Source organism: Microtus oregoni, unplaced genomic scaffold (assembly GCF_018167655.1).
Source record: "Microtus oregoni isolate MIOR12 unplaced genomic scaffold, Mior012 000025F_ref0000491, whole genome shotgun sequence".
Taxonomy (NCBI): domain Eukaryota; kingdom Metazoa; phylum Chordata; class Mammalia; order Rodentia; family Cricetidae; genus Microtus; species Microtus oregoni.
The window spans coordinates 25,658,193-25,685,915 of record NW_024543084.1 but is presented as its reverse complement, the minus strand read 5'-3'; the positions used below and the strand labels follow the sequence as shown (position 1 = coordinate 25,685,915).

The 27,723-nt window shown below is 50.5% G+C and overlaps 1 protein-coding gene and 1 long non-coding RNA gene across 3 annotated transcripts in view; one reads left to right on the top strand and one right to left on the bottom strand.

Moving 5' to 3' along the window:
• Nwd1 (NACHT and WD repeat domain containing 1) overlaps positions 1–27,723 on the top strand; it is a 76,075-nt gene that overhangs the window by 42,587 nt on the left and 5,765 nt on the right. Inside the window, exons 10-15 of one of the 2 annotated variants that reach the window (XM_041674941.1) lie at positions 9,503–9,625; positions 13,555–13,763; positions 16,681–16,953; positions 20,704–20,794; positions 25,333–25,487; positions 27,463–27,628. In XM_041674941.1, the coding sequence (XP_041530875.1) occupies positions 9,503–9,625; positions 13,555–13,763; positions 16,681–16,953; positions 20,704–20,794; positions 25,333–25,487; positions 27,463–27,628 (1,017 nt within the window). Of the gene's footprint in view, positions 1–9,502; positions 9,626–13,554; positions 13,764–16,680; positions 16,954–20,703; positions 20,795–25,332; positions 25,488–27,351; positions 27,629–27,723 lie in introns of both variants that reach the window. The other variant, XM_041674939.1, reaches the window with a different exon arrangement.
• LOC121462960 lies at positions 520–1,827 on the bottom strand. Its single transcript, XR_005976379.1, has 3 exons — positions 1,608–1,827; positions 857–1,376; positions 520–771 (listed from the first exon to the last, which is right to left on the bottom strand). It is a non-coding gene; the product is annotated as an uncharacterized LOC121462960 (long non-coding RNA).

The following is a 27,723-nucleotide window of genomic DNA, read 5'->3' as shown; positions in this document are numbered from 1 at the left end:
AACTTTTGCAGCAAGTGCCACCAAACCCTTGGGGCATTCCGCTTCCAGAGGCTCCACACTGTAGGGCCTCACAGCTCTGATGCTGAGCCAGTCTCTCCGTTACTCTCCTACAGTGAAGACCAAACGCCTTGCCTGACATCCCGGAAATGAAGGTTCCATATGTGGGTACTCAGCATCACTTGACAATGATGTGTGATAAGAACTTCTGGAAGGGGCCTGGGTGTCATCACACTCCTAAGGACCCACCTCCCATGTCCTACTTCCAGAACCTTCCAACAGCACTGCCTGTTATCAGTTATAAACATATGGTGGTGGGGGAACAGTCCCACGAGGGGCAGTGGCAGGTCACCCGAGGTCACGGCCCATCCCCCGGCAGATGGGAGACCGCAGAGAGTGAGAGGCAGATGGATACATCATAAAGAGAGAGAGAGTCTGGGTATAGAGTTTATTTAGTGGGTTATGGAGGGGGACAGGAAGGGGAGAAGCGGGGGGGGGGGGATGAAGGGAGAGTGGTATAAATTCTTTAAATTTAGCCAAATGCTGGTAGAAGTTAGAAATGTCAGCCTGTTTCCCACGGGTGAGGAGGAAAAATAAACAACCAGCTTGGGCCATTATCCATTCATCCACAAGATAACGGGGCACAAGAAATGGCAGTCACACCAGAGACACTAGGCCATAAAGGGAACAGTCTCACCAATTGTCCCAGTGGACTGATGGAAAGTTGGGAAGTGGGCTGGTAGAATCCAGGGCAGCAGTGGTAGAAACAGAGCTCTGTGAATGGAAGAGAGACAGATTCTGCTGCTGTGGTGAGAGACAGCACAGGGCAGGGGGCAGGGACAGAATAACAGTTACTTACACTGCCAAGTTGAGAACCGGGAACTGTAGCTGAGCCCACTAGACGGAGGGGTTCCGGTGGGCAGCAACCGGACAGTTTAGCATGGGTGTGATTACCGTGCCGGGAACGAAAAGCAGATAGTAAAACAGAAAAAGTAGGCTGCATTTTCAGCTAACAATCACGACCAGAATGTAAGCCGATGATAGGGAGCTATGTAGCTTGATATCCGAGGGCGGGTGGTGCAGTCTCCATGAGTAAGGCGCGAAGATCCAGAGATGGAACTCCAGTGTCCCGGAAGCTGAGCTTTGAGTCGTCACTCAAAGTCCCAGGGCCGTGAGAATGGGTGGATACAAACCAAACCCCTACGTGGTCACATGGAGTTGGAGGCCCAAGGAAGGGGCTTTAAGCCCGATTGGCAAGCGGCTGACCAGTACTGGGCCGTTTCCATGCGGGAGAACCACTGTTGAGCGATTGCACACTCATGGAGGCATGGCCAGAACCTACCATTTGATGTTGGGTGTAGAACTCCAGCCATTTTCAGCTGGAAAAGAGGCCATATAGAAGAAGAGTTAGAAGATTACAGGATCCCTAGCAGTCCTCAGCTGCAAGAGATAGCCTGCGAGTGTCCAGGGTCCTCACATGTCCTCAGCCGGCCCACCCACAGGCAGAAGGGAAGTGAAGAGAGCCTGGCCAAGTCAGGAACCAATGTTACCATTTATAAGTAGGTGGTAGGGGACCAGTGCCATGGGGGGGAGGGGCAGCAGCGGGTCACCTGAGAGCTCAGCCGATTCCCTTGGTGGGTGGGAGACCGCAGCAGGTGAGAGACGGATAGATACTGTTGTTCTTAATTCCTGCGGGTTAGACGAGGGTTACGCGAGGAAAGACACAGACACGCGGTGGTCCCACGTGGTACACTTTTAATGGGAGGGGGAAGGGTAATAACAGGTAAGGGAAAATGTGCAGACACACTAGGAAAAACGGAAGGAAGGGGCAAGAAGGGGAAAAAAGGGGGCGAACTCGTGACTTGTCCTTGATTTTAACGGAGGATGCAAAGGCTTCTGGGAAATGTGTCCCCAGGGGAACGCTGGGAATTGTAGTGTTGCAAGAGAACAACAGATACAACATGCAGAGAGTTTGGGTATAGAGTGTATTTAGTGGGTAATGGAGGGGGAAATGAAGGGTAGAAAGGGGCGAGAAGAGAGAGGCAGAAGCTGCCTCTCCAGAAAAAGGGCAGAGAGAAATAGAGGGTGAGAAAGGGTACATCTGCCTCAGTGGAAGGGGGAGGGGGTGGGAGTGGGCAGGGCTTGTCCCTTAAAGGGACAGGGACCCAGGTGGCAGACCAGGCCTGCAGATTATAACAGTACACTACTAACAGGAGTTCTAGGCGTCTGTGGGGGACTCTCCATGGTCAAATGGTAACACCAGGTGCATCTTTGTCTCTAGTTGCTACATCTAAATAAAAAATATAGGGGAGACTGTAGCTCTGCAGAATCCCTGGGTGCAGAACTATCCCTTGGTGAGGTCGTTGGCTGAGCTGCACTTTGGGCTAGGTTCCTCTTTTTATTTGTTTTCCAAGACAAGGTGTTCTGTGGCCCTGACTGACCTGGAACTCTGTAGACCAGGCTGCCTCGAGCTCACAGATCCGCCTGCCTCTGAGTGTGCCACCACCACCCTGCTTCCTCTTTTAATTTCTATGTATTTATTTTTAATGATATGTATGTGTGTACTATGTATGTGCATGTGGATGCAGTGCACACAGAGGCCAGCAGATTCCCTGGAGCTGGAATTACATCAGACAAGAGCAAGTGGGCGTCACCTTTCCAGCTCCCTTGATGTCAAAGGACAACCTTAGTGTCCATTCTAACCTTCTGCCCTGCGTGTTTTATTTTATCTTATTCCTTTAGATTTATTTATTTTATGCATCTGTCCAAGTGTATGCATTGGATGTGTGTACAGACAGATAGGAGCTGCCTTGTGAGTGTTGGGAAATGAACCCTGGTCCTGTGCAAGGGCAGTAGGAGATCTTAACTGCTGAGCCATCGCTCCAGTCTTCCTTTGGCTTTGGATGAGGCAGTGTCTCTTGTGCACAGCAGACTACCTGGCCTTCAAGCTCCCACTCACCTGCCCCTCCCCCATCTGTAGGAGGCGGGGCTGCAGGTGTGCTCCTGCTGTTTCTGACTCTCCTGGGCTCTGGGACCCAAACTCCTGCCATCAGGCTTACACTGCATGTGCTCTGCTCACTGAGCCATCTCTCCAGCCCCCTTTCTCATCACACTCAGGGGCTGGTGAGAGGGTTCAGTGAGTGGAGGGGCTTGCCAGCAAACCTGATGACCTGGGTTCAATCCTGGGGACCACAAGATGGAAGGAGATGACTGACTCCTGCAAGTTTTCCTCTGATACACACACACACACACACACATACACACACACACATGTACACACACAAAATTAATGTTAATTTTTATTTTATTTTAAGGCACTGGAGAGGTGACTCAGGACTTAAGAGCACTTATTGATCTTTCAGAGACCTGAGTCATAATGGAGGTCCCAGCCCTGACAAGCTCAATAGAGGCCTGAGTCTCAGTAGTTTACCCTGAGACAATACCTGATTTCGAGAAAGACCACAAACTGAGACTGCCAGGCGCCACCCAGGAACAGACCATCCAAAGGAAATTCCTAACGTTCCAACTGTGTTGGATCACCTGCCAACACACACTCACCAGGACACCCCACACCCTGCTAATGTAACTTTTATGGTTTTTGCCTTTAAATAGTGCCATCTAGAAGGGCGGGGTCCTCCTCTGCTGCTGTGTTGATGAGGTCCCTCCTGGCTTGTAACGGGCGCCCAATAAACCTTGCTTTTGCATTTTGGTGAGTTGGCCTCCGGGGTGGCCTTTTGGGGTCCCCATGGACTAGGCATAGCACATGGGGGCTCTCTGGGATCCTCCAGGCCCACAGTTTTAAAAATGCTACAAGATCCCTGGCGGTTCCTGAGCGGTGGCTCATCCCGGGCAGGTTGGTCCCGAGCAGCAGATCCCTGACTGGGAGAGCTGCCAGTCTGGGCGGGGCCCAGCCATGTGGAGCTGGGCTGATGCCTGGCTCCCAGAGAGTCCCTGAAAGGTGTAGTTTCCCAGCGGTGAGCGGCTGAGCAGGTGGCGGGTAGAAGGCACATAGACAGGCACATCGTACAGAATAGAATTGGATATTTATTACTTAGAGGAGAGAGGAAGAAAGAGAAGAAGAGGAGAGAGACAGAGAAGGGCCCAAGGGGGAGGAGAGAGAGAGAGAGAGAGAGAGAGAGAGAGAGAGAATGCCAAGAGAGGACCATGAGAATCTAAGATGGCGGGCGGGCAGGGGTTGCCAGGAATGGACGTGGCTTATCTCTTAAAGAGATGAAAACCATAACATTCCCAGCACTTTTTTTACAATAAAAAGCAGGAGATTGGACACCACAGTTTGACGGAATTGGGGCGGCGGATTCTCAAAACTGCTTCCGGCTTATTTGTGGGCGTCATCTTTGGGGGGGGAACCTGAGAAGGCTGGGTGCTGGCCACATCCTGGCATAGCTGGTCTCTTTGCTCCCGACCGGTGTCTGTGGCATGGAAATGTCTGGTGTCTCTTATCCTGTTTAAGGTATTGGCAGAACAAAGAACAAAGTTAAATTAAGGAAAAAAAATTTTTTAGGACCAGGGAATTGAGGGGGTATCTGACCTGTTTAAGGTAGATCCTTTAATTTGGCTCCCTAGGACGCACAAGAATTCCTTGGGTTTGTGAAAACAGAAGTTTTAGACACATAATGACTGTGGCATATTTTTGTACAATGAAAAGTATTTTTAAGAGTATGGAAGGCAGCATAAGAGAGAAAGTTGATTTGAAATTTGTTTGGTGAGGTAACCTGGCGAAACCTCTCAGCTATCAAACTGTATCAGATATCTTTGAGAAGGATAAGATTTTATTTGAGTTACTGATTAAAAAATGACAGAGAACTTACCTGGTTGGCACCCAGAACTATTCTTTTTGGGTCCTCCATGGCTAGGCTGTCGATTCTGGAGATTCTGTCCACATCTAGAGGTCTTTAGTTTAGATGATAGGCAGTTTTTCCCAATGGTCAGTGCTCAGCAGTCTAAGTGAACCACAGGAGGACATTGTTCTGTGTGTCCATTTGTCTTCTATCTTCTTTGGAGGAAGCAGAGTGCTGCTGCTGGGAGCCAACCTGTCTCTTTTTGTTATGAAAAGTTTTTTTTTAATATTTAGATATCACATTCCCCAGATCTCTGAGCAGTTGAGGGCTGTTTATTACATATAGCTGCAGTATAGAATCTGCCTGGAAGGTTGGGTCTGAGCTTGACTGTACTGGCTCTTAACAGGTAAAGAGGCAGAAAGAAGAAGAAACTGCTTGCAATAGAAGGTTAACGGCAGAACTGACAATAGTAGAGAACAGCTTAATATATTTTAAATGAGGGTTGAATTAAATATAAAGTATTTTTGTAAGAGACTTAAAAGTACATACCAGTTTAAAACATGAGACTTATGATTTTGTTGTCTGAAATGAGATGTAATGAACAATTATTATACACAGAAAGAGTGAACAGGAGTTGGGCAATGTGGGTGCCTTTTATGGGCCCTATCAAAGGCATGCCACTGCGCAAAACACATGTAACAGAGTTAACAAGAGGATTTTAGTGAAAACCGGGGAACAAGGCAGGGTATACTTAAGTAAAAATGGGAGAGCTTGGTCACCTGGCCTGGCTCTCAGCCAAGATGGAGGTAAGGTCACCCATGTAATAAAGTTAGCACTGGGGAACCCAGCAGGTAATACCTCAGTAAAGATGGTGGAATTTGGTCACCTGACCTGGACCTCAGTCAAGATGGTGATAAAGTCACCTGACCCCAGTCAAAATGGCAGCATCCACGTGTTGTATGAAAAAGTCACAATTTTTGAGCTGTAAGGATTTTAACCTTAATGAAAGGGACCTAAAGGCATGATCTGCCCTGTTGCTGAGCCGCCATGCCACAACACAAGCCACAGAGGGGAGCAAAAGGCTGGAACTGAAAAAAAAAAACCACACCATGCCATGGCTGGAATTTTTAAAAAGCCAGGGTTGCTATCCAGAGCCAAAATCATGAAAACCCATGAAACAGTGGCACCCAAGGCCTATACGGGAACATCTTCTGGAAATAGGCGGGATGCAAATCGATGCAAACACCCAGGACTTGCAGACGAGGACCGCGAGTGGGGTACTATGACCTCGCTGTATCTGATCGGGTGACCCAGAAACCAGAGAGTCCAGGCCACTCTGAGTAGTGTTTATGACGAGAGAAGAAAAAGAGGAAAGAGAAGAAATGAAAAAAAGAGATAAAAAATTGGGGGGCCCTGGGTCCCCAGTTGAATGCACTGTACGGGGAGTGTGCAGTGCTAATGTGCGGGCAGATTGACCCAGGGGTCAGTCCAAACACGATTCCGGTAGCAGAATGGGGGAAGACTCACAGATTGAAGCCGGGAAGCCGGTGGTGGGAGTGGAAAAATAACCCAGTTCAGGATATCCGAGTTGCACGGCACCAATTTTAAAGAATGCTGGAAGACCCCTGGCGGTTCCCGAGTGGTGGCTCGTCCTAGGCAGTCTGGTCCCGAGCAGCGGATCCCTGACCGGGAGAGCTACCAGTCCAGGAGGGGTCCAGCTATGCGGCACTGGGCTGGTGCCTGGCTCCCAGCGAGTCCCTGGAAGGTGTAGTTTCCCAGCGGCGAATGGCTGAGCATGCACGTGGGTGGGAGACACATGGGCAGACACATTGTATGAAATAGAATTGAATATTTATTACTTAGAGGAGAGAGAATGTGGGAGGAAAAGAGAAGAGGAGAGAGACAGAGAAGGGCCAGAGAGAGAGAGAGAGAGAGAGAGAGAGAGAGAGAGTCACGTGCATGCACCAAGAGGGGACAGACAGAATCTAAGATGGCGGGAGGAGGGCAGGGGTCACCGGGAGTTGGCGTGGCTTGTCTCTTAAAGAGGCGAAAATCATAACCCAAGACCATTGCCCTGTAGAGCTTTCAGTAGTCTGATAAGTTTTCTGTATGTAAGCTTTGTTTTGTGTCCTTCTGTTTGAATATCCTTCTGTAAATGCGCCCAGGATCTCTGGGAGTCTGTAGACGGTCTGCACGGGGCCCAGGATCTCTGAGAGTCTGTAGACTGTCTGCACGGGGCCCAGGATCTCTGAGAGTCTGTAGACTGTCTGCACGGGGCCCAGGATCTCTGAGAGTCTGTAGACTGTCTGCACGGGGCCCAGGATCTCTGAGAGTCTGTAGACAGTCTGCACGGGGCCCAGGATCTCTGAGAGTCTGTAGGCGGTCTGCACGGGGCCCAGGATCTCTGAGAGTCTGTAGACTGTCTGCACGGGGCCCAGGATCTCTGAGAGTCTGTAGACTGTCTGCACGGGGCCCAGGATCTCTGAGAGTCTGTAGACTGTCTGCACGGGGCCCAGGATCTCTGGGAGTCTGTAGACTGTCTGCACGGGGCCCAGGATCTCTGGGAGTCTGTAGACTGTCTGCACGGGGCCCAGGATCTTTGGGAGTCTGTAGACGGTCTGCACGGGGCCCAGGATCTCTGAGAGTCTGTAGACTGTCTGCACGGGGCCCAGGATCTCTGAGAGTCTGTAGACTGTCTGCACGGGGCCCAGGATCTCTGAGAGTCTGTAGACTGTCTGCACGGGGCCCAGGATCTCTGAGAGTCTGTAGACTGTCTGCACGGGGCCCAGGATCTCTGAGAGTCTGTAGACTGTCTGCACGGGGCCCAGGATCTCTGAGAGTCTGTAGACTGTCTGCACGGGGCCCAGGATCTCTGAGAGTCTGTAGACTGTCTGCACGGGGCCCAGGATCTCTGGGAGTCTGTAGACTGTCTGCACAGGGCCCAGGATCTCTGAGAGTCTGTAGACTGTCTGCACGGGGCCCAGGATCTCTGAGAGTCTGTAGACTGTCTGCACGGGGCCCAGGATCTCTGAGAGTCTGTAGACTGTCTGCACGGGGCCCAGGATCTCTGAGAGTCTGTAGACAGCCTGCGTGGATGCACGAAAGGATCACAGGTGGGGCACCTGAGGAGATGTCCCCAGGGCCCTTCTGTATTTGGGTCCCAGGACCCTTCTGTATGAGAGTGGATCTCTCTGGTTTCTGTAGACAGACATATGGGATGCTCCAGGTGTCTCAGTTCTGTAGATAGACAGCTTAAGGCTGTCATCTTCTCAGTTTGGTTTTGCCTCCAGGCGCCAGGAGGAGTCTGTTTTGTTTTGTGTGTTGTTTTGTTTTTCTCTTTTGTGCATCCTCTTTCTGACTTAAGAGACAGATGTGATGGGACAGACTCAAGGCACGACTTCTTTGACTTTGATATTGGATCACTTAAAGGACTTTAGAGATAGAGCCATAAGCATAGGGGTATATTTTCCTAAAAGAGATGAGACGAACAACCTCTACCCACCTTAAACATTTCATGGAAAGGAGTTGGCCTTGGCCTGTAGTACGGGGACACGGGGGACAATGCAGGCAGGTTTGCCATATAAGCACAAGATCCAATGGGTTATAAACATCTGTCATCATTTAGAGGGGCTGATTACAAGTTACTATTGGTTAGGGTATGGGAAAAAAAACCCTGCTGTTTGTCTCAGATGCTTCACGCTGGTGCAGGATTTTATGTGATGTGAATTTAAGTTATTTTTGTTATAGTTTCTGTTCTTGTTTAAAATATTGTGGCTATACAATATGTTATATACTACTGAGGGAAGCTATAAGAAAGATTTCAGTAAGAGTTTTTATATTGTCTGAAAAGCGAGAAAGACTTTAGTGAAAAGTGATGGCTGTGTGCTGGCAGGTGATCCTATCTAGAATGGTTGGATCGTCAGGAATTTCCTTTGGATGGTCTGTTCCTGGGTGGTGCCTGGGTGGCCTCAGTTTGTGGTCTTTCTTGGAACCAGGTATTATCTTCGGGTAAACTACTGAGACTCAGGCCTCTGTTGAACTTGTCTTGGCTGGGCCCTACAACACATTCCATTTCAAGTAAAAATAAGTCTTTAACAAAAATAATCCGTACTGCAGGCAGTCTCTAGGTCACCTTCTAAAGTCTGTCCTCTTGGCTATGTGACTACAGGATGGCCACTTATCTGTTTATTCCTTGGTTTTCCATCTGTAAACGTAGGCTCCCAGACCCTGTCTGAGCCACCAGGTCCTCACCGACCCCTTTGTGTGTTTGCAGGGGTCACCAAGTCCTCTCTGTCCCCTTTGTGTGTTTGCAGGAGTCACCAGATCCTCACCGACCCCTTTGTGTGTTTGCAGGGGTCACCAGGTCCTCTCTGTCCCCTTTGTGTGTTTGCAGGAGTCACCAGATCCTCACCGACCCCTTTGTGTGTTTGCAGGGGTCACCAGGTCCTCTCTGTCCCCTTTGTGTGTCTGCAGGGGTCACCAGGTCCTCACCGTCCCTTTGTGTCTGCAGGGGTCACCAGGTCCTCACTGTCCCATTGTGTCTGCAGGGGTCACCAAGTTCTCTCTGTCCCCTTTGTGTGTCTGCAGGGGTCACCAGGTCCTCACCGACCCCTTTGTGTGTTTGCAGGGGTCACCAGGTCCTCTCTGTCCCCTTTGTGTGTCTTCAGGGGTCACCAGGTCCTCTCTGTCCCTTTGTGTGTCTGCAGGGGTCACCGCCATAGCATGGAGCCTGGAAGAGAAGCTGCTGGTGGTGGGCACCCAAGATGGCGCCATGGTAGTGTGGGATGTGGAGGAACAGCAGGTGGTCCACGTTCTAACAGGACACACAGGTGATGCGTGGGAAGCAGGGTGGCTGCACATTGTCCCCAGAGTGACTTCACCCTCACCCACTTATGTCCTTATGCGGAGACTGCATCAGTCAGCTAGAACTGCGCAACAAACAATTCGCCGCCTCACACACAGTGGCCGCAAACAAGCTTTTTATTAAAAAACATATAATGGAGGGCAGGGGCCAGAAAGATCGGCTCAGTGGTTAAGAGTGCTTCTCGGTCTTCCAAGGATACACGTTCACCCATGTTGGGCAGCTCACAGCTGTCTGTAACACCACCTCCAGGATATCCAATACCTCCTGGCCTCTTCAGGCACCTGCAGACACAAAGACAGACAGACAGACAGACAGACATGCACATAAATGAAAATCTTAACACTGTTTCAGGGAGGGGGCACTGCTGGTAAAGATACTCGAATAGGTGCCTGGTGAGCTGAGTTCAAACCCTGAAACCCATGTGGTGGAAGGGGAGCAACCTTCCAGAAGTTGTCCTCTGACCCACACACACACACACACACACACACACACACACACACACAATTCTAAAAGGGCTGGGTGGTGGTAGTGCACACCTTAAATTTCAGTACTCAGGAGGCAGAGGCAGGCGGATCTCTGTGAGTTCGAGGCCAGCCTGGTCTACAGAGCAAGTTCCAGGACAGACTCCATAGCTACTGAGAAACCATTTCACACTTACACACACACACACACACACACACACACACACACAAAAGCAAGCAAATAAACAAACAAAAACCTAAAAAGCTAGACTCACAACCAAAAAAATATATGTATATAATGTAATGACTTCAGCCACACAAAGCTGGTACTTCCAGGCTCTAGGGTTCATGCAGGTGCAGACAAGCCCTCAGGCAGAAGTGTCTAATGGCCCCTGGGGATGTTAAAGGGCCCTGCGTGATCCACATATGCACACATGTGTGAGCCCCCCCTCCACCCTCCCATCATCTGCCTTTGGCATAGACATGTCAACCCCATGTGCGCATGCGCTAGGCAGCTTTTAAAAGCTGGACGCACCATCTTCCTCCCTCTCTGTGCACACTGACTTCCCAGGCCTGTGCACGCCCTCTAATAAACTCCTAAGTGTGTTTGTTATGTGTTCCATGTTTCCTTCCCACTCGCACCAGGTACTTTCATATAAAACTAAACCAAAGTTTTTTAGCAACTATTAACTGTGTAAGGATGTGTTTCATTGTAACATCTCATGTGTCACATCTATAATGTGTGACATCTACATCTTTGGATCACATTCACCTCCCTTTCCTGCCAGTCCCCTTCTCTTCCCAAGTACCCATCTCTACTTTTCTGTGTGTGGGTGGGGGAAGTGGTGACCAGAGGAGCATGGGCTCCTCCCAAATGCCTCTTCCACTGAAGTAAACATCTCCCTCCCCATGAACTGCCTGAAAATCCTCAAGGGGAGATGGGCCCTGTGACCCCCTCCACTTCTGTCTTAGGGATTTTATTGCTGTAAAGAGACTCCGTGACCATGGCAACTCTTATAAAGGAAAACATTTAACTGAGGTGGTGGCTTAGAATTCAGAGGTTCGGTTCATTATCACTGTGGCGGGGAGCATGGCCATATGCAGGCAGATGTGGTACTGAAGGGGTAGCAGTCACACTGGGCGGTGTCCTGAGCATAGGAAACCTCCAAGTCTACCGCCACAGTGACGCACTTCCTCCAACAAAACCACACCTCCTAATAGTGCCACTCCCTACAAGATTCCGGGGGCCAACTCCACACCCCCTATGACAGCCGGTGATGGTCCCTACCCTGCGCAGACCTTTTCAGGGTCACAGCAACTGTGAGCTTGTGAGAGGGACAGTCCCATCACGGCCCGAAAGGCACCCACAATGCTCCAGTGCAGCTTCCAGATCCTACACTCTGTTCTCTTCCCGTCCCATGAGCCTATCTCTGAGCTTTGTGGGGGACTGATATACATGACCCATTTTGAGGGGCAATCACTTGGCAATCACTTTATTCTCACAAGCCACTTCTTCTGAGGGTTGCTAACTCAAGCGGGCTGTGCAGGGTTCTTCAGGCCCCGCCCAGCTGACAAGCACTGATACCCCATCATAATCGCATGGGGGAGGTGGCTAGCTCACGGTGTTCTTGACTGAGCCCGTTGACGCCTTGAACTACAAAATTACCTTGTCAACAGTGTGCTGTGTGTCAGGAGAGCGGGTCACGTTGTCAACAGTGTATGGTGTGCATCAGGAGAGTGGTCACGTTGTCAACAGTGTATGGTGTGTGTCAGGAGAGCGGGTCACGTTGTCAACAGTGTGTGGTGTGTGTCAGGAGAGCGGGTCACGTTGTCAACAGTGTATGGTGTGCTTCAGGAGAGTGGTCACATTGTCAACAGTGTGCTGTGTGTGTAGGAGAGTGGTCACGTTGTCAACAGTGTGCGGTGTGTGTCAGGAGCGGGTCACGTTGTCAACAGTGTGTGGTGTGTGTCAGGAGAGTGGGTCACGTTGTCAACAGTGTGCTGTGTGTGTCAGGAGAGTGGGTCACGTTGTTGACGGTGTATGGTGTGTGGTGTGCGTCAGGAGAGTGGTCATGTTGTCAACAGTGTATGGTGTGTGGTGTGTGTCAGGAGAGTGGTCACGTTGTCAACAGTGTATGGTGTGTGTCAGGAGAGTGGTCATGTTGTCAACAGTGTGCTGTGTGTCAGGAGAGTGGTCACGTTGTCAACAGTGTGCTGTGTGTGTCAGGAGAGTGGTCACGTTGTCAACAGTGTGTGGTGTGTGTCAGGAGAGTGGGTCACGTTGTCGACGGTGTATGGTGTGTGGTGTGCGTCAGGAGAGTGGTCACGTTGTCAACAGTGAATGGTGTGTGGTGTGTGTCAGGAGAGTGGTCACGTTGTCAACAGTGTATGGTGTGTGGTGTGTGTAGGAGAGTGGTCACGTTGTCAACAGTGTATGGTGTGTGTCAGGAGAGTGGTCACGTTGTCAACAGTGTGCTGTGTGTCAGGAGAGTGGTCACGTTGTCAACAGTGTATGGTGTGTGTCAGGAGAGTGGTCACGTTGTCAACAGTGTATGGTGTGTGTCAGGAGAGCGGTTACGTTGTCAACAGTGTACGGTGTGTGTCAGGAGAGCAGGTCACATTGTCAACAGTGTGTGGTGTGTGTCAGGAGAATGGTCACGTTGTCAACAGTGTATGGTGTGTGTCAGGAGAGCGGTTACGTTGTCAACAGTGTACGGTGTGTGTCAGGAGAGTGGTCACGTTGTCAACAGTGTGCTGTGTGCGTCAGGAGAGTTGTCGACAGTGTGCGTTAGGAGAGGAATGGGTCACGTTGTCAAATGCAGTGGTGGTGCGTGCCTGTAGTCCTAGCTATCTGGAAACAGAGGTAATAGGACCTCTGTGAATTCCAGGCCAGCCTGGTCTATAGAGTGAGTTCCTGGACAACCAGGGCTACACAGAGAAACCCTGTTTTGAAAACCCACCACCAATAATAATAATAATAAATCTGTTTTTAAACGATGCTAAAATATGGTATAAATGCTGCTCAGGCTGGCAAGATAGTTCACTTGGTAAAGGCACTTACATCAAAAATCTGGTGACCTGAGTTTGATCTCCAGAACCAATGTAAAGGTGGCTGAAGAGAAAGACTCTAGAAAGTTCTCTGACCTCCACATGCACTGCATGGTAGAGGCATGTCTGCCATCCCCTCCCTAACATCATGTGCAAACACAAAGATGATGGGTTTTTGTTGTTTTCTTTCTGTCCTGGAACTCACTCTGTAGACCAGGCTGGCCTTGAACTCACAGAGATCCTCCTGCCTCTGCCTCTGGAGGGCTGGGATCAAAGGTGTGCGCCACCATCAGACCCAGCAGTTGTTTAGATTTTTTAGCCTGAGGTAGAAACCAGGACAAACTGTCCCCCTAACATGCTCTCCCCCATTTTGTGCCCATGGCAGCTGAGGTGAGGTGCATTCGAGTGTTTGCCCTAGGGACTCTCGCCATCTCTGCATCAAAGGACCACACCCTGCGCCTGTGGAGCCTGCTCTCTGGCCAGGAGAAACTCACCATTTTGGACAGAGGCTCACCAACTTCCATAGAGCCTCAGAGCTGGGAGCTCCATGTGGATGAGATGAACAAAGTCGTATACTTGACATCTAGTGCAAAGGTAACAAACTGAGGCGTGTGTGTGTGTGTGTGTGTGTGTGTGTGTGTGTGTGAGAGAGAGAGAGAGAGAGAGAGAGAGAGAGAGAGAGAGAGAGAGCAGTAGTGGCAGTACACAGCTAGAAACCCAGAACTTGGAAGCAGAGGCAGGAGAATTGCTGAATGCCCCGGGCCATCTTGTTCGGCGTCTGTAAGAGCGTTGGTCCTGGGTAAAGCACCATAGAAGCATGGGGACCAGAGTTGGAACCCAGCACTCAAGTACAGCCAAATGGGTGGCATGCCGGTAACCTGTGCTGCAACAGCCTGGAGCTCGCTGGCCAACAGCACAGCCCAGCAGATGAACAAGGTGAGTGGCCTGGCAGGACGCCGCCACAGGCTTGCCACCAAGTCTGATGACGGGAATTCGGTCCCCCACCGGCACAGGATGGCATGAGATAATGATGCGGGAAGGTGTGTGAGTGTGTGTGGGCACACATGCTGTGGTGCGCACCCTGAAGCCAGAGAATAACTTGGGCATCAGTTCTTGCTGTCCTTCGGGTTTGAGGGCGAAATTTCTGCAGCTGCTGCCGTGTGCTCCAGGCTGGCTGGCCTGTGAGAATCTCAGAGATTAGCTCTCCACCTCCCTCAGGAGCAATGGGCTCGGGTCCTCTTCCTTACGCGGCAAGTGCTCTACCCACTGAGCCATTTCTCTGGACTCCAGAATTTTCCTTTTGCTTTCTCCTTTGATGCTGGTTTATGCTGACATGTGATATTTGTGTCTGAGTACTTTGGTTTTTTATTTTATGTCTAGGGCTCTTTGGCCTGCATGTGTGTCTGTGCAGTATGCATGCGCAGTCACGGAGGCCAGAAGAGGGTGTCGGACCCCCTGGGACTGGAGTTCCAGACAGTTGTGAACTGTCCTTTGGGTGCTGGGAACCGGACTCAGAGCTTCTGGACAAGCAGCCTGTGCTCTTACCCACTGAGTCCTGCTTTATAATCTCACTTAGTTCCAGACACATCTAGAACCCATGTCTCCCAGTGTGTCCGTCCTGGCATTCATAGCTCTGCCATCTGACAGGGAGGTAATGGAGATACACTCCCCTGGAGATACACAGACTGACTGTGCAGGCCTTCAGGGCCTGAGACCAAGGCCACCACTGGGTGTGTAACAAGTTCAAGGCCAGCCTGGGCTGCGAGAGCCTCCCACAAAGACAGGCTGAGGAGATGGCTCAGAGGATGATGCTGGTACGCGCCTGGCGAGCTCTGAGCAGATTCTCAGCACCACGTGCCATCTGAATGTGTGTGGGGTGATCCATAAGTCAGGGCCAAGGGGCAGACTGGCAGACCTGACAAGTGGGTCCTGGGATCTCAGGGACAGCCTAATCAGTGAGCTCCAGTTCCAGGGTCCGCCTCGTCCACTCCGAGAGGTTCCTGTTGAATGTGGAGTGTATTGATTTGTCTGCATAGCCAGCTTTCTCTGTGGTCCTCTGATTCTGCCTCCCAAGGGCTGGGTGACAGCAGCAGCTGCACCTGCCTGGCCTTTCCATAGGTGCTGAGGCCTGAAATCCAGTCCCAGGCTTGGCCAGCAAGCTCTGTGCCTGCTGGCTGTCTTCCAGACCTCAGCATCTTTTCATTTGTTTTTTGAGACAGGATCTTGCTGTACAGCCTCAAACTTGTGGCGGCTCTCCTGCCTCGGCTTCCAAAGTGTGAAACCTGGCTTTAACAACAATATTTTTTTCTTTATTTTATTTTTTGGTTTTTTTGAGAAAGGATTTCTCTGTGTAGCCCTGGCTCCTGGAACTCACTCTGTAGCTGGAACTCACTCTGTAGACCAGGCTGGCCTTGAACTCACAGAGATCTACCCCCCAAGTCCTGGGATTAAAGGCGTGCGCCACCATGGCCCAGCTGACATCAATATCTTTTTGTTTTGTTGTTTTGTTTTGTTTTTCGAGACAGGGTTTCTCTGTAGCTTTGGTGCCTGTCCCGAAACTAGCTCTTGTAGACCAGGCTGGCCTTGAACTCACAGAGATCCCCCTGCCTCTGCCTCCCGAGTGCTGGGATTAAAGGCATGCGCCACCACCGCCTGGCTTGACATCAATATCCTAACATTTATTTACCATATGTGTGGCCCATGTGGAGGTCAACGAAAAACCAGGGGAGTTGGTTCTCTCCTCTATCCTGTGGGTCCCAGGGCTTGAACTCCGGTCATCAGACTTAACTACAAGCCCCTCCACTTGGTAAACCATCTCATAGGCCCCGTGACCAATATTTTACAACAAGGGCACACTTATAGCAGATGAGATCAGTCTTGACTCCTGTCAGCTGGAACTGACACCTTGTCCTGTAACATGAGGGCCTGCTTGTTGGGGTTTCTGTCCTGCCCAGTTCCCACAGCTGGTAAGACCCCAAAGAAAATCACAGAGAATCTATATTAATGATAAAACTGATTGGCCCATTAGCTCAGGCTTCGTATTAGCTCTTATAACTTACATTAACCCATTATTCTTATCTTGCTTGGGAATCTTCCTTCTAATTTTTTAAAATTTATTCTTTTTTTGCCGGGCGGTGGTGGCACACGCCTTTAATCCCAGCACTCAGGAGGCAGAGGCAGGCGGATCTCTGTGAGTTTGAGACCAGCCTGGTCTACAAGAGCTAGTTCCAGGACAGGCACCAAAAACTTCAGAGAAACCCTGTCTCTAAAATCAAAAAAAAAAAAATTATTCTTTTTGTTTGCTTGTTTTTGTTTTGTTTTTAGAGATTACCTCTCTCGCTGCTCAGACTGACCTTGAGCTCCTCATGTAGTTAAGGTGACACTGATCTTCCTGCCTCCACTCCCCATGTGTTGGGATAACACACACCATACCCGCTTTATGTGAGTCTGGGTCCCAGCCCATGTCTCCCACTGATGCTGATGTTTCTCTTGCTTTTCACGGCTCCACTAGATCAGCGTGTGGAATCTGGAAACCGCAAAGCTGGTTTTCTGTATCCCAGTATATGCGTCTGACCCCTGGGCCTGCGTGGCGGTGCTGGCCGCTCGGGGTGTGCTGCTCTCTGTGTCCAAGGGCGGTCAAGTCAGTCTGTGGGACTCAGCCACGGGAAAGCTGCAGGAGAAACACCAGCTTTCCAGCATCAAAGAGGAGACACCCACCTGTGCCGTCTCTATCCAGACACGGGCAAAGCTGGTCACTGGCTTCAGTAGCGGCTCCATCGTCCTGGTAAGCGATTTTCCCACTCAAGCATGAGAACCTGAACTCAGATGTTCAGCACCCACATAAAGCCAGATGTGGGCCCCAAATGTGTGTTCCTGCCCTGGGGAGGCAGAGTCAGGAGAATCCATAGGGAGCCTGGATCAGGCAATCTGGTGGAATCTGTTGAGTTCCAGGTTCAACAAAAGATCCCACCTCAAGGAATAAAGTGGAGGGGCTGGAGAGATGGCTCAGCAGTTAAGAGCACCAGCTGCTCTTCCAGAGGACTCAGTTCCCAGCACCCACATGGCAGCTCACACCTGTTTGTAAATCCAGTTTCAGAGGATCCAACACCTTTATGTACAGATATATGTACAGGCAAAATACAAATGTACTTGAAAGAAAAATAAATTATTTTTAGAAAAAGAGCACTGACTGCTCTTGCAGAGAACCCAGGTTCAATTCCTAGCACACACATGTTGGCCAATACCTGTCTGTAACTCCAGTTCCAGGGTGTCTGACACCCCCCTCGACCTCTGTGAGTATGCATGTGGTGCATGTAGACACATGTAGACATGCACCGTACACATGAAATAAAATAAATAATTTAAAAAATAAGGTGGAGTGGTAGAGGAGAGACACTGAGGTTGACCTCTGACCTCTGTGCACACCCCAGGTAGTGCACAGATGTCCTGGAACTTGGGAAGAACAATGGTGCCTTTTACCTTTTTTGGCTGTTGGGTTCCCATTCCTATTGCTGTGCTGAAACTCTGACAAGAGCAACTTGGGGAGTAATAGGCTTAATCAGCTCTCGGTTCCAGGTTACAGTACGAGTCAAGATGGTGGCTCCATCCACAGTCTGATCAGGGAGCACAGAGGCCTGGGTGCCAGTTCTAGGCTCCCTCTCTTCACTCAGGCCAGGGCCCAGCTCCTAACAAGGTTGAGTCTTCACACAGCCGGTAACATGATGAAGACAGTTGTCTCAGCTGCCTCAGGCTTCCCAATCCTGATAATCCCTTACTGATGTTCCTCCCTGTGTTCTTCACGGTGTCAACATGCTGTTAAAGTTGTCACGAGGATTGGAGACCTGGCTGTACGGTTAAGAGCACTGGCTGCTTTTGCAGAGGCCCAGTTCAATTCCTAGATCTTCCTAGATCTAAACCCAGAACCAATGGCTCCGGCGCCCTCTTCTGGCTTCTGCATGCATCTGTGCCTGGTTTTTCTTTCTTTCTTTTTTTTTTTTTAAATTTATTTATTTATTAAGGATTTCTGCCTCCTCCCCGAAACTGCTTCCCATTTCCCTCCCCCTCCCCCGATCAAGTCCCCCTCCCTCATCTGCTCAAAGAGAAATCATGGTTCCCTGACCTGTGGGAAGCCCAAGGACCGCCCACCTCTATCCAGGTCTCGTAAGGTGAGCATCCAAACTGCCTAGGCTCCCCCAAAGCCAGTACGTGCAGTAGGATCAAAAACCCATTGCCATTGTTCTTGAGTTCTCTGTATTTCTCATTGTCCGCTATGTTTTTCAAGACTGATTTTTCTGTGTAGCCCTGGTTGTCCTGGAACTCACTTTGTAGACCAGGCTGACCTCAAACTCACAGAGATTAGCCTGTCTTTTCTTCCCCAGTGCTTGGATTAAAGGCATGCACCACCATTCCTGGATATAAGCAAAACTCTTAAAAAGCAGAACAACACCAACAGCAAAACCATAATCCTAACATTGAAGGCCCTGTGAGCCGTCCCCACAGAGCTGTCCCTCAGCAGAGCTGTCCCTCAGCACATCTGTCCCTCAGCACATCTGTCCCTCAGCACATCTGTCCCTCAGCAGAGCTATCCATCAGCAGAGCTATCCCTCAGCACATCTGTCCCTCAGCAGAGCTATCCATCAGCAGAGCTATCCCTCAGCAGAGCTGTCCCTCAGCACATCTGTCCCTCAGCAGAGCTGTCCCTCAGCAGAGCTGTCCCTCAGCACATCTGTCCCTCAGCAGAGCTGTCCCTCAGCACATCTGTCCTTCAGCAGAGCTGTCCCTCAGCAGAGCTGTCCATCAGCAGAGCTGTCCCTCAGCAGAGCCGTCCCTCAGCACATCTGTCCCTCAGCAGAGCTGTCCCTCAGCACATCTGTCCCTCACCAGAGCTGTCCCTCAGCAGAGCTGTCCCTCAACAGAGCTGTCCCCACAGAGCTGGGGGAAGTCCCTGCTCCAGGCTGCAGCAGATGTCCATCTGTCCCACACGGGCTCATGTGTTTAAAAACTTGGTCCCCAGCTGTTGGTGCCGCATTGCAAGTTAGTGGGACCTTTTGCACGTGGGGCACAGCTAGCTACAAGCCTGTCACTGGGAGTGGGCTGGAAAGAGTCAGCTTCTTCCAGTTCTGGCTGGCGCTTCCTGCTTCCTGATCCATTGGGAAGCTCAGACACTATCCAGGGCGGCCAGGCCTTCCTCTCTGTGAGGGGGTGTGACCTGGAACTGGAAGCCAAGATAAATCCTGCTTCCCTCTGTTGGAGCCCAGGCCAGCATTCTCGGTGTGGGGAGGTGAACACACACAGGCACATAGTTGCGTCTAAAGAGAGGACAACAGAGGTTATACAAGGAGCTAATGTAGCAGCAATGTCTGCTGTCCTAACAACTGGAGATCTCTGTGAGTTCGAGGCCAGCCTGGTCTACATAGTGAGTTCCACAGCCAGGACTACACAGTGAGACCATGTCTCAAGATAAATAGAAATAATTTTTAAAAAGAAAGAACGAGACTGGGCGGTGGTGGTGCACGCCTTTAATTCCAGCACTCGGGAGGCAGAGGCAGGTGGATCTCTGTGAGTTCGAGCCAGCCTTGTCTACAAGAGCTAGTTCCAGGACAGGCTCCAAAGATACAGAGAAACCCTGCCTCAAAAATCCAAAAAAAAAAAAAAAAAAAAAAAGAAAGAAAAGAAAAGAAAAGAAAGTACATAGCGGTGCACACCTTTAATCCCAGCACTAGGGAAGCAGAGGTAGGCAGATCTCTGTGAATTCAAGGTCTACAGAGAGAATTTCAGGATAGCCAGAGCTACACATTGAGGCCCTGTCCAGGAACTGAGCAGGATAGAAAAAAAAAAAGTTTCCTCACGGCTGGGAGATCTGAGTCTTAACAGCAGGTACAGGCCACATCACATCAGTCAGCTGGTTTTGAGATGGCCTTGTATAGTCCAGGCTGGCTTGAACTCTGTGCAGTCCTGCCTCCTTCTCCTCCAGGCTGGGATGACAGGCATGGGTCACTCTGCCTCATTTATTCCAAACACATTTCTATCTCATTGAGTTCCACGGTTCCTTCAGGGCCAAAAAGTCCAGTAGGTTCCCCTGGAACTGGAAGTCAAGATAAATCCTGCTTCCCTCTGTTAGAGCCCAGGCCAGCATTCTCAGTGTGGGGAGGTGAACACACACAGGCACATAGTTGCGTCTAAAGAGTGGGCATGGATGGGAGGACAACAGAGGTTATACAAGGAGCTAATGTAGCAGCAATGTCTGCTGTCCTAACAACTGGAGATCTCTGTGAGTTCGAGGCCAGCCTGGTCTACATAGTGAGTTCCACAGCCTGCGCAACGGCGGTTACTGTGCTAAGGTCACACACTGGGAAACGGTTTCTACACACTCTAGCCCTTCATCCTGGAGAGTGTAGCCTGAGGTTACCTCTTATCCAATAGGGAAACTGAGGCACTGGGGGGCTAAGGAACTCTTCAGTGTGACAGAGCCAGCTTGGGGTGGGGGGAGTCACATCCCGGTTCAGAAGCTTGACTCTCATGTTCCACTGTGCAGGTTTCCTCAGGAGAAGACAGGTTGCTGGAGAAGCTTCCAGAAGCTGTGGGATTCCTGGTGGTGTCTGAAGATGATTCCGTTCTTGCAGCAGGTAGCTTTCATCTCTCTTTGAGTGTAGAGAAGGGAAGTAAAATTTGGCTGGAGGCTGGGTGCCTGGCTCCCAGGTAGAATGAGGCACTGGTACTTCTCCCTTGTCTCCCCACACCCTTCTTCCTTCCCAACTGTGCCCATCATTATCTCTCTACTTCTTTGTTTTATAAAATATTGTTACATTTTGTGTATATATGTGTGTATCCTCGCGCATGTATGCATGTATGTGTGCATGTGTGCATGTACATGTGTGCACATACATGTACGTGTGTGCGCATGTATACGCATGTGGGTATGTGTGTATGCACGTGTGCATGTACATGAGTGCACATACATGTACTGTGTATGCATTATACGCATGTGGGTATGTGTGTATGCATGTGTGCATGTACATGCGTGAACATACATGTGCGTGTGTGTGCATGCATACACATGTGGGTATGTGTGTATGCATGTGTGCATGTGTGTGTGCATGTGTGTATGTACATGTGTGTATGCACATGCGTGTATGTACATGCGTGCACATGCATGTACGTGTGTATACGCATGTGGGTATGTGTGTGTGCATGTGTGTGAGTGCGTGTGTGTGTTGTGTATGTGAGTGTGCGTGTGTATGCAGATGTGGAGGGCAAAGGAGGACATGTACCAGTGGGCTCTCTCCTTCCGGTCCTGGCATTTGAACTTAGGTCGTTGGGCCAATCAGCAGGAGCCTTTTCCCACTAAATCGTTGTGTAGTGTTCTATCTACTTTGAAGTCAAGACTTTTAACTTCCCCGTGTGAGTGAGAGTGAGCCCCGTCTGTCTCCATGTCTGATCATTCCACTCCACAAGAAGCTCATTAGCTCTGCTCATGTTCCCGTGAGTGAGGGGGTTCTAAGGGTTCCATCACCCATCGTATGCTGCATCCACCATGCACGCCTCCACCTACATACAACACACAGACCTGTACTGTGCCCACCACACACCTGTAACATAGAAGCACGTGTCCCACCATACACCTTACACACGTACCCCTCCACATCACACAAACCTTTAACCACCACGCATCATACACACCTGTAATCACCTCTTGAGATTTTAAATGTTTTTATTATCTTTAGTTGTATGTGTGATAGGTGTGGGTACCCAATGAGGCAATATGCAACAGAACCCCTGGAGATGGACTGACAGATAGTTGTAAGCCACTATCTGGGTGGTGGGAACTGGACCTAAGTCCTCTGCAAGAGCAGCAAGTGCCACTAAGTATTAAACCATGCTCTAGTCCCAATAAAAAGCTTTTAATTAATTGTGATTATTTAAATTAATATTAACCATAATAGTTAATAAATTAGAGTGAATATTCAATTTGTTTTAAATCAACCCATATTAATCACATAGATTATTTTACTTAATATGCCCAAATACTTAACATAAAATCAATATAAATATTATGAATGAGTGATTTTTCTGTTACTGTACCAAGTTTTCCGAATACCAGTTAAGACACGAGCCGCTCTTCCAGAGGCCCCAGGTCTGGTTCCCAGCACATCCAGGGACAGGCAGTGCCCACCCTTGTGTAACTTCAGTTCCAAGGGCCCCAAAGCCCCCCTGCCCTCTACGGGCTCAGCTCTCACAGGCATGCGCCCGGGGCACACAGACACGTGCACCGCAAAACACACTGGTGCAGAGAAAGGAGAGGAACAGCCGTGGGTTCCGAGCGGCCCTCTGAGAGCCATCAGGCCTGCCTGACTGTGACATGGACCCATCTTGACAAGGAAGGAGGTGACCCATGAGCCAGACTGATCCAGGCCCCGGCATGGGAACACTCAGAGCGTGCCTAGCTGGTTTGGGAGACGGTGTGTCCAGAAGCCAGGGAGGGAGGGCTCTGACTGGCTTCTCCATTCTCAGCCTGAAGGAACCAGCCACTGCAGCTGGAACTGTCTGACCCTGACTTGGGTCACATCTGCAGTTTTTCAAGAGCTATTGTTTCATGAGCAGAATTGTGGGGTGCTGTCCCCAAGAGTTTGGAGAAAGCAGCAGCTGTCCCTCCTCTGTCCACTCCTGTGACTCTAGCAGGACGATCCCAGGGCCTCCCGGTCAGTCCGCCTAGCCAACCGTGGGCCCTAGGCCTAAGAGAGACCTTGTCTCAAAACGTGAGGTGGGGCCCATAAGTGGTTCTGTGGGTAAAGTGCTCGATGGACAAGTACAAGGCATTGAATTTGGATTCCCAGCACGCACACCAGCTGGGCACGGAGACAGCCATCTGTAACCGCAGGCAGATGCTGGGAGTTCAGTGTCCTAGCCAAGATGCCAAACTCCCTCAAAAGCAATTGATGACAACATTGACAGCAACCTCTGACCTTGGAATAGGTGCATGTAACGACACATGCACACATGTGTGCGGGGGGGTCCCACATACATACACACGCAAAATCTGCAAAGGAAAGAGCAGGGACAGTGTCCCCCAGTGGTGCCAGGAGACTTGTGACATGAGGCACAGTGTGTGGTGTACCCCCAAGCCCTGATAGTAAATTTGCCAGGAGCTGGACACACTGGCATTGTTGACAGCCCAAGAGGCTGACCTTGGTCTCCAGCCCCTCCTAAGATGCCTGTCCAAAACTCCCCCAGGAACTCACTTTGTTACTTTGAAAAACACAGAGATAAAGAAAGAACATGGTTATCAGGAAGGAAGCTCCATGGGTTGAGAGGCCTTGTCCCCAGAACCAGGCCAGGGCCACAGAGTGTGGGCACGGGGCTCAGGCCCTATGGTGTGCCCTATGGTGCTGACTGGTTGACGTGTGTGTGTGTGTGTGTGTGTGTGTGTGTGTGTGTGTGTGTGTAGAGTGGTGCTTGTGAGTTCAGAGCACAACTTCAGGGAGTCCGTTCCCTTCCTCTACCATGTGAGTCCCAGGATGGAACCCAGGTTACTAGGTTTGGTGGCAAGCACCTTTAACTGCTGAGCCATCGCCCTGGCCCCAAAGAGTCATTTATTTAGTGTCCAAGATTAGACCACAAGTGCAGAAAACATCATGGTGTGCTTCCTCAGTTAGAATCCTGGAACGTTTTCTCCTGGGGAGCAGCATTCAAGGACCCTAGAATACAACGAACTCCACAGAGGGTGTGGAGAGGCAAGAGACAGACTTGGAGCTAAGACTGGGGCTCCACGGCTAGAATGTTTGGACTCAGTTGATATAGTACTCATAGCTCAGGGAGCTCGTGGCTCAGTGGGTAGAGTGTGGCTCGGTCAGTAGAGAGCTCGTGGCTCAGTGGGTAGAGTGCTTGCCTAGCAAGCCTGAGGTCCTGGCTTCCATTCCCAGCACCACACAAACTAGGCATAGTGATATCTTCCTGTCATCCCAGCACTTGGAAGGTAGAGGCAGGAAGATTGGGAGTTCAGAATCATCCTTAGCTACATAGTGAGTTGAAGCCAGCCTGAGCTACAAGACACCATGCCTTAAAATCAACCTCAGGTTTCCAGCTGGCTCAGCTTGGTCTGGGAGTTCAGGGAGGATGAGCCTGAGGCACGCATTGGAGAATCCCACAGTGAAACCTTCACATGGTGTCACTGCTGTGCACGTACATGCATGTGTGTGTGTGTGTGCGCGCGTGCATGTGTGTGCATGCGTGTGTGCATATGTGCATGTGCGTGCATGTGTGTGTTTGCAGTTGTAGCAACTATCCTCAATGGTATGCATGTGCTGACTCTGCTGGCCCATGACAGTCTTGGAGCCCACACCGTTGGTGTCCTTATGCATACATGGGGGAACGAGGGCTGAGGAGATGGTTTGTTGGGTCAGAACATCTGCTGTGCAAGCATGAACAGGAGTGTTCACGTCCCCAGCATGGAAACACTGGGGTATAGTGCACGTGTGCAACCCCAGTGCTGTGGGGAGTGGAGGCAGGAGGCCAGTCGGACTTGCTGGCTTCTGGCCAAGTTCCAGGCACAGCGAGATAGTGGGCAGTGATAGAGAAGAGCCAGTGGCCTTCTTTGTCCTCTGAAAGTGCATAGACGGAGATGCACAGGCACACACACACGTACACACATACACGTGCACACACACACGTACACACATACTGAAGACGGGGAAAGTGCGGTCCGTGAGAGTCCAGTGGGTAAAGGTAGTCGCTGCCAGACCTGCTGACCTGAGTTTGGTCCCTGGAACTCACATGGTAGGAGAGATCCAACGTCCTTGAAGTGTCCTCTGGCCTCCTTTCCTCATGTGTGCACCATAGCAAATCATGTGTATCATCATACACACGTGCACACACACATACAATAAAGAACAGAATAGAACAGAACAACCTTTTTGATGCAGGGAAAGTAAATGATGTGGTGGCTCCAGGGACAAATGCCTCCCATGGTCTGGGATCTGAGGAAACTCAGTGTGTCCTGACAATAGAGAACTTCACGAGTTTCTCGACAGCTCCACGACTGTCACCTCCAACACACATCTGCTGTTCAGGGTGGGGCCATGCCCCCTCTGGCCTCGGGACAGCCTTCCCCTGGGACACCGTAGGTGCTCCGCCAGGCTCAGGGGTCTGACTGGGCTCTGCTACACAGGCTTCGGAAGATGGGTGCGGATTTTCTTAGCCGACTCTCAGGGCTTCCACCGGTTCATGGCCACGGATCTGGAACACGAGGACGTAGTAGAGACAGCAGTTGTGGGTCCTGAGAACAACATGGTCGTCACAGGCTCCCGGGATGCGCTCATCCAGGTGAGGGCGGACCCAGGACCCTGACCCAGAGCATCAGATCCCCAATGCCTGCTAAGTTCATATACACAGAAAACAGATGAGCTCAGACCTAGAGAGGGGTGTTTAGTGGGATGGTGTGGGGTGCTGGTATTTTGTGCTCAGACTTGGAATGTTCCCCAAAGCAGGCAGCATTCCTGTCTGACCTGAGCATTCAAGATAGTGTTCTTCAGGGCCACAGAAGAGAAAAATTCTCAGCAGCCAGCACAGGCGAGACTGGCAAGGTAGGGACTTTGAGTTTCCCAACATCTTGGTCTTATGACCTCTCTACAGTCTTACGGGTTCTTGAGGACCCAATAGAATTTATTTATGTAGAAACACATATTTATTTATTATAGGCAGTATACATATATGCCAATGTCAGGGATACATTTTCTGTTACCGTAAGAAAATACCTGGGGCTGGGAACTATATATAAAAAAGATCTGCTTGCGCTGGAGAGATGGCTCAGAGGTTAAGAGCATTGCCTGCTCTTCCAAAGGTTCTGAGTTCAATTCCCAGCAACCACATGGTGGCTCACAACCATCTGTAATGGGGTCTGGTGCCCTCTTCTGGCCTGCAAGCATACACACAGACAGAATATTGTATACATAATAAATAAATAAATATTTTAAAAAAAAAGATCTGCCTAGCTCACAGTATTCAGAAGTTGACTAACTGCAGAGAATGTCACCAGTTCTGATGAGCCTTCCTTGTCCATAGCACATCTGTGCAAACAGTGTGAACCTGTGTGAGGGGCGATCACACTTAAGGATGGGAGGCCAGACCTGCCTGCATAACAGTCCCATTGAGTTCTGTAACAACTGCTTCCCCCTCCCCTCATTTTAGAGACAGGGTCTCTAGCTCAGGCTAGCCTTGAACTAGATAGGGAGCCAAGGATGATCCTGGAGTTTTGCTCTCCCACCTTCTGCCTTCTTGGATTTACAGATGTGCACAACCACAGCCAGCTACTTAGTTACGTCCAAGGACTGCATCGCCTCCCACTAGGCTCCGCCTCTTAAGTCCCATCACCTCTCATGCCACCCCACCACCCCCAAGACCGAGCCTCCCACCCTTGAGCCCTTAAGAAACCACACTCGAGTGAGGAGATGAAGCCCAGCCTGTCTCAGCTATATGGCAAGTTCATGGCTGGTCTGGGTAATGTGAGACCCTGTCTCAAATAGAAAAAGGGGGGCAATTCAAGAACACACAGCCATGAATTCACCAGTATGTGTTCACATGATGCCATAGTTTTATCACTGTTCTTGTTATTTTATGTGTATGAGCATCTTGTACCATGTGCGTGCCCGGTGCCCTCGGACACAGTAGAGTTTGGATCCTCTGGAGCTGAAGTTACAGATGGCTATGAGCTGCCATGTAGGTGCTGGGAATTGAACCGGGGTCTTCTGCAAGAGCACTGGGTATTCATAACAGTTGATCCATCTCCTCAGATCACATGGTGGTTTCCTGAAACACCACACGTGCACGCACACACATGCACACACACACACACACACACACGCACACACACGTCTGCATGTGTGCACATATCATGTATCCTACGATCTCACTCATTCAGCTCTTGCAGAATTCTGCCGCTTACCCAGGAGGACAGGCCATGCTGTAGGATTATTCTGAAGATAGTTTGTTCACTGCTGCAGACCAGAGAGGCCTGCATGGTGTCTCCTGGGGTCCCCGGGGCATACTGTGAGAATGCTGGGGCCCTGCAAAGTCTTCAACAGCCAGGATGGGTGACGACATTGGAGCCAAAGCCTCCATGTTCAGCAGAGGCAGGTGCACAGCCAAAGCATGTCCCTGGGCAGACCCATCCTTCTGTTCTCATCCTCAGATGTGGAGTCTGTCAGAACAGGGGACCCTGCTGGATGTCCTCGAGGGCGTGGGAGCCCCTGCGAGCCTGCTGGTCCGGGGCGGGATTCTGGTAGCGTCTGCTTCCTCAAAGTCTTCGTCTGTGAAAGTCTGGGATCTCAGGTCCACTCAGAAGCCAAGGCCTCCTGCTCCGTTTCTGGACCGCACAGGCCTCGCTGCCGTGTCCCATCATGGCAGCTACGTCTACTTCCCCAAGGTCGGGGAAAAAAACAAAGTCACGATTTGGGATTTGGCAGAAGGTTTGTGAGAGATGACTAGCATTTGCGTGGTGAGTTCTGGACTTACTCTCCTGGAGGCGGAAGTCCAAGATGAGGCCAGGATTTGTCTCTGTTGG